This window comes from Meles meles, chromosome 13 (genome assembly GCF_922984935.1).
Source record: "Meles meles chromosome 13, mMelMel3.1 paternal haplotype, whole genome shotgun sequence".
Lineage (NCBI taxonomy): Eukaryota > Metazoa > Chordata > Mammalia > Carnivora > Mustelidae > Meles > Meles meles.
The window spans coordinates 29,353,095-29,370,972 of NC_060078.1; the positions used below are offsets into that span (position 1 = coordinate 29,353,095).

The window sequence follows — 17,878 nt, forward strand, 5'->3', positions numbered from 1 at the left end:
TGCAATGTTTGTAGATATTGTTGGTGGTCACCACCAGGAGATCGTGCTATTGGCATCCAGAGATGCTGCTAACCATCCTGTGATGTACACAATGACAGCCCCCTTGGCGGTGTCCTGATTGGGTGGGGGCCAGTGGGTGTGTGTGGTAAAAAAAAATTCAGCCAAGGCAGAACAAAGGAGATGGAAGATAATTGACTATCCTCCAAGGGAGCTGCGGGCAGGATAGCAAAGAAGAGACTATCTCCAAGGCAGTGGTAAGGAGCTATAGTTATAGGGTGGAGTGAGGGTGTATGGAGATGTATGGAATTTTCCCTTTTTTGGTAATCTTGGGAAGTACGCCAAGTAGTAAGGAGCCCATTGGTCGGTTAGTAACTATGGTTTAATAAGCCTGTTTGCATTCAGCTAGGTAGGCCCTTCAACCATTGCTCACACCTGTGGCCTAAAAGCAGCTTCTACACCTCCCACAATAAAGAATCATCCAGCCCAAATTATCAATTGTCCTGCGGCTGAGAAATCATGGTTTAGAGCAAAATGGCAAAAATGGCATATTTTCCGAAGAGTATGAACCCTGAAGAAAGAGCTAAATGCACAACTTCCACGGAAACATCAGTTTTAGGAAAGTTCTATTGTATCACCTCATCTCAGATGGTTTTCCAAAGTCAAGCAGAGTCTAGAGTGATATTTATCCATATCCATATCAGTTGGGCAGACATTCTTATGTGAAGCAAGATGCCTCTCCATGTATCAGGTTCATTTCTTGTAATCTGCTTTTGGAATTTCAGCCTTACTATTTTCAAAGACTTGAGGTAGGAAAGCAACATATCTATGACTTAGAGAATACAAGATTTTGAAGCGTTATAGGTAGACCTTCGTATAGATGTGTGTGTGTGTGTGTGTGCGTGTGTGTGTGTGTGTGTACACATGCAGGCATATGGGCATGCACATGTGTGTAATAGAGCCAACAGAGCTACCTCTAATTATCTCTTATTTCAATACTAAGTCACCTAGCCTTAAAACAGAGCTTATGTGCCACAGAATCTGGACTTTTAAAAAAGATTTTATTTATTTGAGAGAGAGCAAGAGAGCACGAAGAGGGAAGAGAGGCAGGGGGAGAGGGAAATTCAGACTCTCCACTGAGCAGGGGGTCCAACACAGGCCCAATCCCAAGACCCTGAGATCAAGACCTGAGCCAAAGGCAGACGGTTAACTGACTGAGCCACCAGGCACCCCAAATCGGGACGTTTTAATTTTTCATGCCCTTTTGTCACACCCTAGAGACAGTGCTGACTCTTCAAAAGCAACTAAACCACAGAATAATTTATACCCAGTGCCAGCTGAAGTGTCCTCTCTCCTCTTCCTCACCACCACCTGCCTAGCCAGCCACCAGACAAGTGTCCTTGTCTCCTACTCACTTTCAAATCTTCCCAGGTCTTCTGTCTTCCCTGCATCTGAATCACCTGGTACATACTTTTGGAACAACAATTCGCACACTAATGAAGCTGTTTGCACAGACACAAGCACCTTGAAGGCTATCTCCAATATCTAGATGGAAGTCCATGAAGGAAACAACAGGTCCAAAGCCATATTATTGCAATAAATCCAATAGGACTTTAGCACTTCTTTACATTTAGTTTTCATGGGCTGGTTAAATGAACAGGCTTAGGGGCTTTTGTGTGGTGACTCTGATTCCTCCTTGCAATTAGATACTCTCATGGGCAGATTCATATTTGCTTTGACAAATAAAAATGGGAAGATAAATTAGTCATTAGTTACATCCCAGTAAAACTTGAGAATATCATAGGTCCAAATGCATTGAGTACACCTAGCTTTGCCTAGCCTACTTTAAACATGCTCGGAACACTTACATCAGCCTACAACTGGGCAAAATCATCTAATAGAAAGCCTATTCTATGTAAAATGTTGACTATCTTGTAGAATTTGTTGAATACTGTACTGAAAGTGAAAAACAGAAAGGTTGGATGCTTACAGAATGGTTGTCAGGGTATCGGTTGTTTGCCTTCGTGATGGCGTGGCTGATAGGAGGCCGCCACTCAGCCCTCCTATCTGTCATCACAAGAGAGGAGCACACGGCGTATCGCTAGGCCAGGAAAAGATAAAAAATTCAAAATCTTTTACAGTTTCTGCTGAATGTGTATCCCTTGGGCATCATTGTAAATTTGAAAAATTGTAAGTTGAACCATATCAAGTCGGGGACCATCCGTGTATGGCGTTTGTTAGATCAGTCTCCAAAAACATTAGGAAAACAGGCCTTGATACAAAGACCCAAACTCTGAATAGGCTTTCTCAGCCCTCAGGAGATGTGCTTTTGCCTCCATAAATGGGCTCAAGCTCGCTCAGAGGTACGGCACAGGGATAAGATAGGCTGCGGCTCAGATTCCAGACAGACTTATCAGCAACGGTGTGCTTGCGTTAGTTTCCACCAGTGAGGGCAGAATCGAGGTCATAGTCACTGCCAGTGTCAGAAAATTTCAGAGTCAGGGCCACCGATGATGGTAATCACATGGTATGACCCGTGAGAGCTGATCGTACGCATAGTTTGTTTGGGTTATTCCTGCTGTATTTACTTCTTTAGGGACTCCTGGCATTCCAACGCCTATGATTGATTTTCTATACTGCCCAACAAAGCATTTCTTTGCCAGTACTGGCAAGAAGCTATTTTTCTAAAGCAAAAAATTAGAGAGCGGAGTTTTATTTAACTCCTTGTGCCTCCTTTGGTGATACGGAAGTACTAGCATTATCTTCTTTTTAAAGAAGGTTGAGAGGAAAAGGAAAAGCAAAACAGTGGTAGCTTGGGAGACTACCAGATCTGGTTCACTGCTCTACTTCTAGGTGATGCTTATATTTTTTAAATATTTTATGGAAATAGACTATCCTCCATCTTCTGTACAGTATCAAAAGTACTCTCACTCTATTTATGGGGGAGAAAACAGAGCTCACACTTCTTGAGTGCGAAGGGAGGTAGATGATCAAATTAGATTAGAATCTTACTGCTCCCAGTCCGGCAGCAGCTGCCCTGGCCAGCTTTCAAGGCTCCAGCCACCCTGGCTCCAGCTGCTTCAGCAGTAATTTGAAGAGTGCAAGGGGGCAGGGGAAGTGAGAATTTGAAGAGCACCTCATTATATAATAGCAGAAGCAGGAAAACCCTGAAATAACTGGGCCAGTGGCCGGATCCAGATTTCTTTCTTTTTTTTTTTTTTTAAAGATTTTATTTATTTATATGGCAGACAGAAATCACAAGCAGGCAGAGAGGCAGAGAGAGAGGAGGAAGCAAGCTCCCCACTGAGCAGAGAGCCCGATGCGGGGCTCGATCCCAGGACGCTGGACTCATGACCTGGGCTGAAGGCAGCGGCTTTTAGCCGCTTTCAGCGGCTAAACCACTGAGCCACCCAGGCGCCCCCGGATCCAGATTTCTAAAGATTACATGGGGCATCCCCCACCCTCCCCAGCCCAACAATGCCAGAAACTTTTCTGGCTCAACTGTTGATCTGGGCACCTGCGCCCACCAAGGGGTAAAAAGGTCTTCCGTCAAACAGTTCTTTATCCATAAAAACTCCTTTGAACCAACTCCAGCCTAAAGCACTATACATGTTCACTTGCAGCCTCTCTCTCCCGAGGTACACAAATATCAACTGAACTAAAAAAGGAATAACCTGGGGCACCTGGGTGGCTCAGTCAGCTGCATCCAGCTCTTGATTTTGGCTCAGGTCGTGATCTCGGGGTTGTGAGATTGGACCCTGTGTGGGGCTCGCGCTGGGTGTGGAGCCTGCTTTAGATTTCCTCTCCCTCCCACATGTATCCCCCCACCAACTCTTTAAAAAAAAAAAATCAGGGTAGCATATGGGTGGCTCAGTCAGTTAAGCATCTGCCTTCGGCTCAGGTCATGATCCCAGGGTTCTGGGATGGAGCCCTACGTCGGGCTCATTGTTCAGTGGGAAGCCTGCTTCTCCCTCTCCCACTCCCCCTGCCTGTGTTCCCTCTCTTATTGTCTCTCTCTGTCAAATAAATAAATAAAATCTTAAAAAAAAAAGAATAAAATGACAATATGAACCTTATAGCAGTTATCTTTTAGCCAATAAGGGCAATGTCCTTTCTCAAGGTTATCCCTATATTATATTTGTGGGTATAAATCTAAGCACAAACTATGCCCTTTCAGCTCACATTTAAAGCACCTGGCACAGTGCCTGGCATGTAGTAATATTGATCCAGTGGTGAATAACTTCCATTTCAACTAAATAAAGAATTATTGCTTTCATTGTTTTGTGGCTTCAGAGTATCTTTAGGGAGGAATGGAGAAAAAAAGTCTGTCCCATATCAAATGGTTATGGAAGAGATGCTTCTCAAGGCTTTGTGCTGTCCAATCACTCTAGAAAGAGTGTCTTTCCAGGTGATCAGTGGTGATGACACACAAGATAGATTTGCCCTTTGGATACTGTTAACTTCAGGAGGGTGTAGACCCTCAGTTTAAGAACTTTAGTCCAAATCCATAATTCCTAGTTAAGACTAATTAAATCTTTGTTAGTCGGGGAATGTTTCATTTATCTTATTCATTCTCAGTGACGTCAAGAAGATTCTGATCAGGTCTGGTGACATTGTGCCATTAATAACAGCCTAAGACCTACTCGCCTGTTGAATATTGCACCATCTGCACTATGTTCAAATGGTGTGATTGGTTTGGACCCTGGTGTGAGTCGGTTCCTTCTCATGAGACTTTTGAAGAAAAGTGGTCTTCAGCAGTAACAACTATCATCATTCTTCAAACTGTGACTTTCAAAAACTTTTTTTGAGTGGCTTATAAGATGACCCTTGGCACCTCTCTGACTGAGTATTGACGATGTATCAAATAGAATGAGTTTACATCTCATATCACAGACACTTAGCAGGCATATTGCATATACTGTAGTATCTGAGGTATCTTGGCTGGACTCTCAAATAGAGCACAGGTCTTGACCTTCAATGTCAAGAGAACAATTACAACCAATTAATATTGGTCTCAACTGTGAGCAACATATTCTCTCAAGTATATTCTTTTGGTGTAACCTCTGCAGATTGAGAATAGGCTGATATATCTGAACTGCAAGCCATGTCAGAACATATAGAGTGACCTCTTTCTTCTTACATCCACCTGAAAAGGATGCCATATTTAATTTATTCAATCCCTTCTTCCACCACCACCATTTTTTTCCCTTGGTCTGTTTTTCTAATTTGTTTGCCTCAAGGAATGAAACTCTATCTCATATGAATCCCAGGGAGGTGTCTGGCTGCCGTTAAAATTTTCACTCAGCCTCAAAGCTGCCATATTACACAGAATTTGATCAGATGTCAAGGTGGAGGGCATATCCACCACCTGGCCAGGAGTACCCAAGACTCCTTGATGTTCCCTGCTTAGGAAGAACATTACTTTCTTGTCACTAGAAGTTGTTGTTTGGGGTAGATAAAGAATAAGAAAGTGGTTTTGGGGGGGGTTGTTATTGGTTTTGTTTATCAAATAGTTCCTTATTAATTCAGAGACCCCTCGGTACAAATCTCATCTTGAATTACTTCAGCAAACAAATTTGGGAGTGCATAAGAACTGAACACTAATGTTGAACTACAGCGCCCCCTGGCTTTCCCAATATCAACTTACATACCTCTGAGGTAAAAGTCGTCTACTATATATAGCTAAGGCTGTGTGGTTATCCCCACCCCTATATTCCTTAGACAAGTGTCATAAATATGATGCGGCCATGCCATGAACATTCTATCATACATTGTTCATAAGAGAGCTATAAATAATCACAGAATATTTATAAGAAGTGAATGACAAAAGCAAAAAAGTAACTAAATACCAGCATTACCTTTCTCTGATGCAGAAGCCAATATTTCCTTAATGCAGATCTCCAGATAATAATAACAGAAAGCCTTGCAGCATTTGTTACTAATAGAACTTGTGGAGGAAGTTAATCAGAATCTTTCCATGTTTATAATGTTTGCTCCAACATTAAAAACAATAATATGAAAAAAGCAGTAATATGCCCGCACACATGCCAAAGAAGAATTTGATAATCAAATGAAGTACAAGAGGCACCTGGGCTGCTCAGCAGGTTAAGCATTGGACTCTTGGCTTAGGCTCAGGTTGTGATCTCAGGGTCCTGGGTTCGAACCCTGCCTCGGGCTCCATGCTTAGCTTGGACTTGGCTTGAGAAATTCTCTCTCTCCCTCTATTCCCCCTCTCCCCCTCCCCTACTGGTACCCTTTATCTCTCTCTTTCCCTCCATCTCTCTCTTTCGCAAGTCAAATGAAGTACCAACTACACAAAAGAATGTGTGACTTTTTTTTTTTAAGATTTTTATTTATTAGAGAGAAAGAGAGAGAGGTGGAGGGCACAAGCAGTGGGGAGGAAGCAGGCTCCCTCCTGGGATCATGAACTGAGCCGAAGGCAGACGCTTAACCGACTGAGCCACCCAGGTGCCCCAGAATGTGTGACTTTAAGCTCACAAATCATGAGTGAAAGACTGGCTGTGAATGGAAACTGTGAGTGCCATTCTCTGGTAGATTCTATTATAGAATATATTGATATGATACAGTTCAAAGTGGTTTTGTAGGGGCATCTGGGTGGCTCAGTGTGTTAAGTGTCTGACTCTTGATCTCATCTCAGATCATGATCTCAGGATTGAGAGTTCAAGCCCCACGTTGGGCTCTGCACTGGGCATGGAACCTACTTTCAATAAACAAACAAATAAAAGCAAAGTGGTTTTGTAAACATTTTTTCATGGATGTGCACAAAAACATTTAATGATACTTTCACAAAATTACAACGTATTGTACCATGACATCAGACTCTATTTGTGACTATGATTTTATAGAGATTGTCATTGTTTATATCCCTCAAGAGATCGTTGAAGCTATACTTTAGAGAAAAGTAAAGAAAACAAAACAAAAGTCAATTTCCAAGAATATTTGTTAATAAGACAAAGCCAGGAAAATGGAGTCAGTTACTTGAGGCACAGGGATGTTCCACCTCACGAACAGTGACGGTCTTGTGTGAAGAAATACATTACTCTGTTGACCATGCCTCGTAGATCCTCCTGCAGATTTCTTAAATTGTTATTGTTTCTGGAAACTAAACTCTACTTGGGTATTTAAGAACAGAAGTACTTTACCAAAAGCCAGCATTTTCCCAAAACTTCCAGTGTGTCACCTAGTATTTAAGAAAGTTGTCTGGCACTGCAACAGAGAAGAAAAAGAAGAGGATCGTGAGGGAAAAGCTTCATATGGGCTCAGATGATTCTATTTTCAAAAATAATCCACAGAATCGAAACCGCTGGAGATGTAGAAGATTTGGAGAGAATCCAAATATGAAGACGATACTTTTTCTAAAATTTGGCACTGGAACTAAATTCCAAAAATGTATACTTCTAGGTTCTAACAATATTCTTCTCATTACAGATGTTACAGAATTTATCAGCCTCTGAAGGTCAGCTGGTGGTCTTTGAATGCAGAGTAAAAGGAGCTCCATCTCCTAAAGTTGAGTGGTATAGAGAAGGGACCTTGATAGAAGATTCTCCAGATTTCAGAATTTTACAGAAAAGTAAGTTGATGCTTTAAAGTTATTTTTCTGATAGTTAATTTTTATAAATATATTGTATTCATTTATTTCTATAACTTCTAACAACCAAGTAAAAATATAATTAAAAGAATTAAAAAATTACTTGTATTCATAATGCTCCAAACTAAAGCCTCCAAAAATTTCTCCATGCATGTTTTTCAAATATAAAAATAAATCTAACACTTTTTTGTAAATTGATTTTTTTACTCAGCAGGTCATGAACATCTTTTCGTGTTAATAAATATCCTTTAAAAACAAATCAATACAATCAACTTTATATTTATTTAATCTCCTATTATTGAATATTTCAATTGTTCACAGATTCTTACTTTTGCAAATTGCTTCAATGCATATAAAAGAAAAATAATTTGTGAATATCTACAGGATAAAGAGTATCAGAGGTGCCTGAGTGGCTCAGTCAGTAGAGTATATGACTCTTGATCCCAAGGTTGTGGATTGGAGACCTACATTGAGTGTAGGGATTACTTAAAAATAAACTCTCAAAAAAAAAAAAAAAGAATAAAGAGTACTAGGATTGCTACTATAAATTCACCCATTTTTAGGCTTTCAATATATATTGCCAAAATGCCAGCCCAAAAGTTTGAACTAAGTTGAGGATAATCACATAATTAATCATCTAATTTGGGACACTTTGGGAAAGAGATTGCCATTCAAAATTACACAGATCCCAGGAATAAAACAGGACTATCCCAAATGAGGGGGGACACTTGTTGTTCTAACTATATTTTATTACAACCACCAATGCATGGGAATGCCCTTTACTAATACCTTCACTAATAAAGGATATGAAAGATTTTTTAAATTTTCACTAATTTTATAGGTCCAAAATTGGAATGCTTGTTTTAATCTGTACTTCACTAAGCAAATGGGGGGTGGAATTTTTTTCATGTTTATTGGGTCTTTGTATTTCCTTATTTCTAAATTACCTGTTCATATCCTTTTCTCATTTTCATACTGAAGATTTTTTCTTTTTTACTGTAAGAATTATTTATATATTCAAGTGGTCAATTCTTCTTTTTCTTATCATGTACTGCTTTCACCTTGACCCATTTTGGTCATAAAATACATTGTAATTTATTTTTTTTGTTGTTAATTTGTCTCTGCTTATCACTGATATATGAGTCAAACTGCTATCAGGTTTTAACAGTAGCAGCAACAATAACATAATCTGAATACTGTTTAAACTTGAGAAAAAAAAACTTGAGCAGTTCTAGCAGTGTGGAAGGTTGTAACTAAGTTCCACAACTCTTATTGAATGCCTGCCATTGAACACCTGTATTCCATATTCAGTACCATGAAGGCACTTCCAGGAATGTCAGAGAATTTTAAGAAAAAGAATCTGCTCCTGGGAACCTGGATGGCTCAGTGGGTTGAAGCCTCTGTCTTTGGCTCAGGTCATGGTCCCGGGGTCCTGGGATCGAGCCCTGCATCGGGCTCTCTGCTCGGCGGGGAGCCTGCTTCCCTCTCTCTCTGTGCCTACCTCTCTGCCTACTTGTGATCTCTGTCTGTCAAATAAATAAATAAAATCTTAAAAAAAAAAATCTGCTACTTAAATTATCTACTCTGAGGCTCTCTTGACTATGAAAACACTTCATAGCCAGAGAGTTCTTCCTCCATCTTGTATATGCAAATACCCTTTGGGGACAGAATACTTTATTTTATCTGGCAGGTACGGTGTAGTGTGAATCAATTAATCAGATCTAGAAACTTTAGAGCAGGAGGTAGAATCTACGTTTTATTAGGATGTGAGAATCCTTGCCAAGAATGAGTCTCAGTCTGCACAAACTTTGTTTCAGGTACAGCTGAAAGGGTACCAGTAAAAGCAAGCTGTTCTTGAATCCCTAACTCAGTCACTTTTCCTCACCTAAGGCTTTGTGTGTCCCAAGTGGAATCCAGGTGTATCCCGAGATGTGGCAACATCTGGTTAGCAACTCTCTTGCTGCCCTTCTCTGACAACTGTCCTGTCCCCGTCGAGGTCATTGGTGCTTGACCTCCACACTTACAGATTAACCTTATCAAATCACTCATGAGTATACAAGAGACTGAAATTCTATAGGAAGCTTCTGATGAAAATATGGCCTCTCGGTAAAAGAAATGCTTAGAATCTTTTAATTTTTTTTTTCTTTTAGAACCTCGATCCATGGCAGAACCAGGTAAGGATCATTTTAACTTTAATTTATTAGCATGGTAACATGTTAGCACTAGTGATTTCACATATATATAAAAACATATATACGTAAGTCAGTGATTTTATATCGTACATAAATAGTAAAATATATTGATGTTAAACTGGTGTCAAGGAAAAAATGAAAAATAAGGTTTTAGAAGCAGGATTCCAACCCACTCTAGCTATTACCGTAGGAGAAGGAAAAGAGGGGAGCACATGCAAATTTGGAATTTATATCCAATACTGAACATGAATGCAGTTAGTTCCTGGTTTTTAAGGGATGTTTCTTAGGAATATTCTCCCTCCTTTTTTTTTTTTTTACCCCAACACGTGACTTCCCAAAACTGAGCAGAGCAATATCCATGATGCTAGATCAGTTCTAATTCCACAGTTTATGTGTCTTAAAACTTATCCATCAAATTTTGAAATTTGCGGAATCAATAAAACCTCCATAGTGTTATTAGATTTGGTTGGGAAGATACCAAGATAACATGGGAATGATGGTAGGTGAAGCTCTAACCTCTAGAAAATGCAAATTACTCACAAACCACAGTGTAAACATCTGAAAAGTCTTCTCTGTGAGCACCCTGGAAAATTAGATTGTATTCATGCCCCTGGGTAAGAATGATTATTTGGGATTTCATTATTATAATTCTCTCTTCTGAAAACTGAGTGGAAAGGCATTCCAGAAGTAGACATGACCCATCCATACAGCACAGCCCTGCCCTAGGGCCTTGGGAATACATAAGTAAAGAATAGAGCAGCCTTATTCTTGCATTGCTTATGGAGTGGTATTTTTCCCCTGAAAAAATATTTCAGATTTTGACACTTTTGTCCAGAGCAGACTCTTCCACTAGGCAATTTCATATACAGAATCATCTCAGAGGCACCTAAAAGGGGTCCCTTCCCAAAACAAGTACTGCCTTTCCCAGCTCTGTGATCTAAAATTTCATAGCCAGAGAGGTCTTCCTCCATCTTCTTATATGCAAATACCCTTTAGAGACAGAATACTTTATTTCATCAGACAGGAACAGTGTCATGTGAATCAATTAATCGGATCATTTTCTGAAAGTGGTTGTTGAAGGCTGAGAGTAGAGATGTTTGGGAAGGAGAACAGAGAAAAGGAAGCATAGTCCCAGGGCTCAGAAAAAGTACAGAGAGGCACCAGACCAAACTTTGCCTCTCTATCATTTAAGGTTCTTGGCAGCAATAAAGAAGACCTCACTAAAAGTAGCTTAAGCCTTAAGAAAAATGTATATCCTCACGTAGCAAGATGTTCTGAGAAATGTCTTAAGATTGCATGATTTTACATCGGGGCCAAGCTTTTTCCCCATTTCCCATTCCACTGTCTTCAGGCTTAGTCTTGTTTTATTCATCTACCTAAGACAGCTGCCACAGTTCTGAGTGTTGTATGCAGACAACACTGCAGAAGCAAAATTCAGGAACAAAACTCTTTTGTTCTCTTCCAAGAGCAAAGTGATCTTTCTCATGGACTTCCTTCCTTCCTTCCAAAAAAGGAGAAAAGGCTTTCCCTCCTATTTCATTGACTGGAGTTGTATGGTGCATGCCATGAATTAGAAAGAACAGAACTTAGCGTGTCCAGTCAGGGTTTGCCACCTGAGACCAGGAGAGGGAGAGGCCAAGTTGCCTTGAAGCATGTGACCGCTCCAAAGAGGGTGGACCAAGCCAGAATTCTATTAGGAAGGAGGAAGGAGGGTGAAGAGCTCTGGAGCAGGTACTCAACACTGTCTGCTGTGGCCTCTGGTCCAGTTTGCCTAGAGGGTGGCCAGCTAATTCAATTCAGTTATCATGAAACAGTGAGATTCCCAAGTCCCTCCCAATACAACAATGCTTTTGTTATTTTTGTTTTTCATGTCAGGTCCACTGACTGATAATTGACAGTTTGTGCTACTGTCCTATACTTCTCTTCATATCAAGGAATATCTAACTATAATAATTTTAGGCTATAATCACATGGTTTAATCTGGGAATCAATTCCATGATGATGGAATCATTATTTGAATAATGGCAAATAACCTTTGTCATTATTCAAAGGGGGTTCATGCTCTCTATTGAAATAATCCATAAGAATTACCATAGTATTGCAAAAGAGAAGATGCTTTTCACTCTTTTTTCACCTGGAATTTCAAATTACTCTATCGGCTAATTACTATTAGCACAGCAAAATATTTCTTGCCCAGTTTTAAATTGTGGCCTTCATTTAAAATTACATCGGTGGAAAAGTTCCCCACAGACATAATGAAAGTCCTAGATTTAAAAATGTTTTATTAATCCTTTTATTTCACACAAATCTCCTTTTGCTTTAACTCCTAATTTGTTTTTGTGATTTTTTAAGTTTACTGTTTCTCAGTTCTATTTTTATCATCTGGACTGATGACATAAAAACAGAAAATGATCTGGGAATTCACAATTTATTAAGATATTTTGTTATCGTAAGATCCTCTTGCCAATAGTCTATGTGGAGTTTTTTGTTGTACGTCTTTGATTCATTGAGCCTGCTCATCAGTCAATCCAATCAGATAATTGTTTAGACTGATTACTTTCAAACAACTCATAGAATCAGCTTCTTATATTGACTTTTATAGAATCCTCATCTGATATCAGTAAACTTTATAATTCCATTTCTACAATTAAGTCAGTAACTGTTCTGTTTTACTGGCATTTAGAGGAGATTTGTACTTTGGTCATTGCTGAGGTGTTTGCAGAAGACTCTGGGTGCTTCACATGTACAGCAAGCAACAAATACGGCACAGTGTCAAGCATTGCACAGCTCGATGTAAGAGGTAAGGGGGCCTGGAAGGCCAGAACAGTCTAGACTATGGAACAATATCCAATTTTCATTTTCTTGTGCATTTATAACCACCACCCATTACCCTGCTGTTATCTCTTGTATTCCTTAAGAAAATATCCCCTTGGTGTTTTATAAACTTCTAATATTCTTTCCAAACCGGTACCTGGGTTTTTAGTTTAGGGTTTTTTTCCCCCTGTATCTTCACCATTCTTTAATGCCCCAGATTATGGTCACTGTTTTTGACAAGCATTCTCCCATTAGCATACTCATCTGGTTGGCTGCACGGCCCAGCTCACAGTTATAATCCTGTCTCAGTCTTGCTGAGTGAGGCTAACAGCTAGGGTCCTGTTATTGTCCTTCCAGGAAACGAAGACCTCAGAAATAATGGGTCTCTTCACTCGGCCAATTCCACCACCAACCTGGCTGTTACTGAGCAACAGCCATCCCCACCCAACCCAGAGCCCCCTTCTGTGGAACATGCCCCTAAACCCAAACTTGAAGGAGTTCTGGTGAACCACAATGAGCCCCGGTCCAGCTCCAGGATTGGGCTCCGTGTGCACTTCAACCTGCCTGAAGATGACAGAGGAAGTGAAGCATCTTCGGAGGAGGGCGTGGTGACCACCAAGCAGACCAGGCCCGATTCTTTCCCGGAAAGATTCAATGGACAGGCAGCAAAAATCCTTGAGCCTTCTTCACCCATCAAAGAACCCCCTCCAGTTCTGGCCAAACCCAAACTGTAAGTAAAAATTAAAACAGGATCAAGGGTGCCTCTGAGCCTCTCTGAATCTGCCCTTAAAAATAATGGGGCTGATTTTGCAACAATGTGGGTGGAACTAGAGGCTATTATGCTTAGCGAAATAAGTCAATCAGAGAAAGACAATTATCATATGATCTCCCTGATATGAGGAAGTTGAGAGGCAATATGGGAGGTTTGGGGAGTAGGAAAAGAATAAATGAAACAAGATGGGATCGGGAGGGAGATAAACCATAAGAGACTCTTAATCTCGCAAAACAAACTGAGGGTTGCCGGGGTTGGGGAGGGTAGGGAGAGGGTGGTTGGGTTATAGACACTGGGGAGGGTATGTGCTATGGTGAGTGCTGTGAGGTGTGTAAACCTGGCGATTCACAGACCTATACCCCTGAGGTTAATAATACATCATATGTTTATTTAAAAAAAATAAAAGAATTATTAAAAAAATAGTAATGGGGCTGAATGGGACACCTGAGTGGCTCAGTTGGATAAAGAGTCTAGGTCTTTTTTTTTTTTTTTTTAACCACAGAGAGAGAGATCACAAGTAGGCAGAGCAGCAGGCAGAGAGAGAGGGGGAAGTAGGTTCCCTACTGAGCAGACAGCCTGATGCGGGGCTCCATTCCAGGACCCTGAGATCATGGCCTGAGCCGAAGGCAGAGGTTTTAACCCACTGAGCCACCCAGGCGCCCCAAGAGTCCAGGTCTTGATCTCAGAGTTGTGAGTTCAAGTCCTGCAATGGGCACCATGCTGAGTGTGGAGCCTACTTTAAAAAAAAAAAATGGGTCTGAAAACAGAATGAGAAGAAACAATTTAAATGCTTTGCAAACCGTAAATCCTTACATCAACATTAGTGTACTCTCACTACTATCCTTACTGTTAAATATTCTACCTCTGAAAAATGTTATACCTAATGTTACCCCTAACCTAGCTGATAAAGATGTTTGTCTAACATTAGAGGCTCCAAATGAAGCCCTTCTGCACTCTTCTTATAGAGTCCTTTCTTGAATCTAGTAATCCTTATAATCTATAATTTCATCCTTATGTTTCCCATTTCTTTTTCAGCTAAAGCTCTTGTAGTCATTATGAAAAGATATCTAGTACTTTTTTGACCGTTCTTTGCTGTGGCTAGATATGCTATAATAACCACAGTAGGTTTCGTATAATATAATGGGAATGAAAGAATGAGGAGTCATAATTTTCAGACTCACCTTGGGGCCTGATGTGATGTCACGCTAACCCCTTAAGGAGCCTCCATCGGAGCCATGTTGCAATGTTTAAAATTCATCCATAATAAAGCAAACACAGAACATGAAACTATTATTACTGTGTTCTTTTGGATCAAAGTTATAAAAATTATATTTATAATTACATAAACTTTTAAAGGTCAAAATTAAAATCTATAGTAACAGTAAGCCCATCATGCGCTTCTCAGTGCAGAACACAAGATGTTCAATGGAAGCAGGGGATGTCATTTAGGTTTTTTAAAATTATTTTTATTAACATATAATGGATTATTAGCCCCAGGGGTACAGGTCTGTGAATCATCAGTCTTACACATTTCACAGCACTTACCATAGCCCATACCCTCCCCAATATCCATAACCCAACCACCTTCTCCCTACCTCTCCACCCCCCCAGCAATCCTCAGGTCATTTAGTTTTATATTTGTCTCACTATCACATAAGGCAAAATCCTGGGCATAAAATTAAATGTTATGAAGCATGCCTCTTGGAAAACCACATCCAAAAATGTCTCTGTCCCCTGAAAGTTCTGCTAGTCACAGGAAATAGGAATCCACTAAAGTAAAAAAAAGTGGTTACTGTAGGGAAATACACAGGAATGGGAACCTGAAGGCAGCCAGGTCCTGCCTGGAGAAAGATACCCAAGCCTCTGTCCCCCACTCACTCTCTGTCTGGAGCACCTCCTTGTTTCTTTTTTGCATATCCTCTCCACTCTTCCCTTTTTGAAGACTCATTACCTCGCACCTGGCTCATCATGGCATGTCCCATTCTACAATTCGTGTCAAGTTCCACTGCGAATTAAATAATTCATAGCAGCTCAATTCCAAATACCAACTGGTCAGGTGCAGAGGATTTATGTTTGGAGGAAAGAAGAGTCAAATGGATCAAATCAGAACTATGAAGGACGGTGAGGTGGGGGGTCGGGGGATTTCACAGAAAAGGGAGTTTTGGGAACAGGTAATCCAAAACAATTTCCTTGGGAACTGCCTTCTTTGTAGAGCCTCCTTTTACCCAGGGACTGTTCAGGGATGATTAAGTACATCAGTTAGGATTCAGTTTGGTTTTGTGTTGCAGAAAACCCAAATAAATGGTGGGTTAAATACATGAGGGTTTTTCCTCTTAAATAAAGGAATTGGATGGGCAGTCTGGGGCCATTAGAATACCTCCATAGTCATTGACAACCCAGGTTCTTGTCTTTCGACTCTGCCCCCTTTAGCACTGGCTTCCTCTCCAGTTCCCATCTTGGTCCGGAATGGCTGATGGTGGTCTGGTCATCATGTCTGATTTCCAGCTGCTGGACAGGCAAATGGGTGGAAGGCCTGAGGTCCAACTCCTTCTAAGGAGCCCTCTGCGGTCTTACCCAAAAATCTTGTGTTTGTATCTCATCAGCCAGAACTTAGTCACACGGAATAGTCGCTGCAAAGGAGACTGGGAAGTGTAGTCTTTGGCTGCAGATGTTGCCTCCATGAATAAAATCAAGTTCTTTTACAAAGGGAAGAAGTAAACAGCCAGCGGCATCTACCACATCGGACTTGCAATGAATATAATTTTTTGTTATTAAACTATGCAGTGACACGCCCTACAAATCCAGCCCTCAGCGCTATATAATTCTTGAATCTGTTTTGCTTTCCTTAAGTTTTCTCTTAATTGTGTCTGTAGGTTGTCTTAGTAGAGGGATGAACATATATGTATGTGTGCACATGCACACATACACAACACACACAGCAGTCCTTTGTGAACCCATATGTCTAACAGCCTTTCCTTTTTTTTTTTTAAAGATTTTATTTATTTATTTGACAGAGAGACAGATCACAAGTAGGCAGAGAGGCAGGCAGAGAGAGAGAAAGGGGAAGCAGGCTCCCTGCTGAGCAGAGGGCCCGCCCCTTGGGGCTCCATCCCAGGACTCTGGGATCAAGACCGGGAGCCCAGCGGAAGGCAGAGGCTTTAACCCACTGAGCCACACCTCCAACAGCCTTTTCTTTTCTTTTCTTTTCTTTTTTTTTTAAGATTTTATTCATTTATTCGGCAGAGAGAGATCACAAGTAGGCAGAGAGGCAGGCAGAGAGAGAGAGAGGGAAGCAGGCTCCCTGCTGAGCAGAGAGCCCGATGTGGGGCTCGATCCCAGGACCCTGAGATCGTGACCTGAGCCGAAGGCAGCGGCTTAACCCACTGAGCCACCCAGGTGCCCCCAACAGCCTTTTCTTACTGGTTTTGACCTCATTGTTTTTAATCTTCTAGGTTTTGCATTACAATATGTTGACTCTCTGAATAATCTTCTTGAGGGCACAATTTTCTGGTTATTCCCTCAACTTGCCACTCACATGGAAAATAGACATAATTCTTATAGATCTTAAAACTGCAACAGAAAAAAAAACTGTCATTTTTAAACATTGTATCATCAAAGTCCGGATAATTCCGGACTTTTTCAAGCTGTCTAGAGCAGCAATTCTTCAACTGGCTACACTCTCTAATGAAAGGTAGAGCCTTTAAAAAATATTTATGCCTTCTATCCCAGCTGAATCGGAATCCCTCACAGATATTTTAAAATATTCATCCAGTTTGGAAACTACTGGTCTAAAGTTGGAAAGTCTGAGTTACCACCATTTATCATTCTACCCCACCCCATCCACACACCCCTCCACACCCAGGGGAACACAATAATTAACATTTAAAGTGAGGAAAATGTCAGACAAAAATCGGCATGTACTGGGAAAGCCTAGGTTTGGGGGACAAGTGTTTCTTTAGAGCAGTGGTTCTCAGTCCCAGGTGCATGCAAAAGCCACCTTGAGCCTTGCTATTCACAGTGCTGGCATCCCTTGGGAGCTTGATAGAAAAATGCAGATTCTCAGGTTCCACTCCAGACTTGAATCAGAAGCTGGAGGTAGGGGGTGGGGAGGGCAAAATCTGGGTTTCAATAAGCCCTCCAGAGGCTTCTGAGGCTCACTAAAGTTTAAGAACCACTGACCTACTTTTAAAAAGAATAATAACTAGGCCTGGATCTTCTCTGGGGCCGCTGGACTCTCTGGGCAATGGTGCCTAAAGCATTGAGGTTTGTCTGTCTTTTATGCTCTGTGAGTGGTTCTAATGTGTAGCCAGCATGGTAGCCATTGCTAAAACCACAGCTAGAAGCCAATTGCAGAGACATATTTACTCAGAATTTGTTATTCTAATCAGTGATGTGCTAGCAGATGTTTTAAAAACGGATAAAGACAGGGAAGCCCTGATTTGTAGCATTTGCCAATTTTCTCCCACCGTGTTCTATTTCAAGCTACTAAAGAAA

The 17,878-nt window shown here is 40.9% G+C and overlaps 1 protein-coding gene across 1 annotated transcript in view; it reads left to right on the forward strand.

Annotated features, from left to right (window-relative positions):
• The window catches only part of MYPN (myopalladin), an 86,778-nt gene that overhangs the window by 34,260 nt on the left and 34,640 nt on the right, over positions 1–17,878 (forward strand). Inside the window, exons 6-9 of the mRNA XM_046027506.1 lie at positions 7,447–7,588; positions 9,757–9,780; positions 12,482–12,598; positions 12,970–13,342. Coding sequence (XP_045883462.1) covers positions 7,447–7,588; positions 9,757–9,780; positions 12,482–12,598; positions 12,970–13,342 — 656 coding nt within the window. The remainder of the gene's footprint in view (positions 1–7,446; positions 7,589–9,756; positions 9,781–12,481; positions 12,599–12,969; positions 13,343–17,878) is intronic.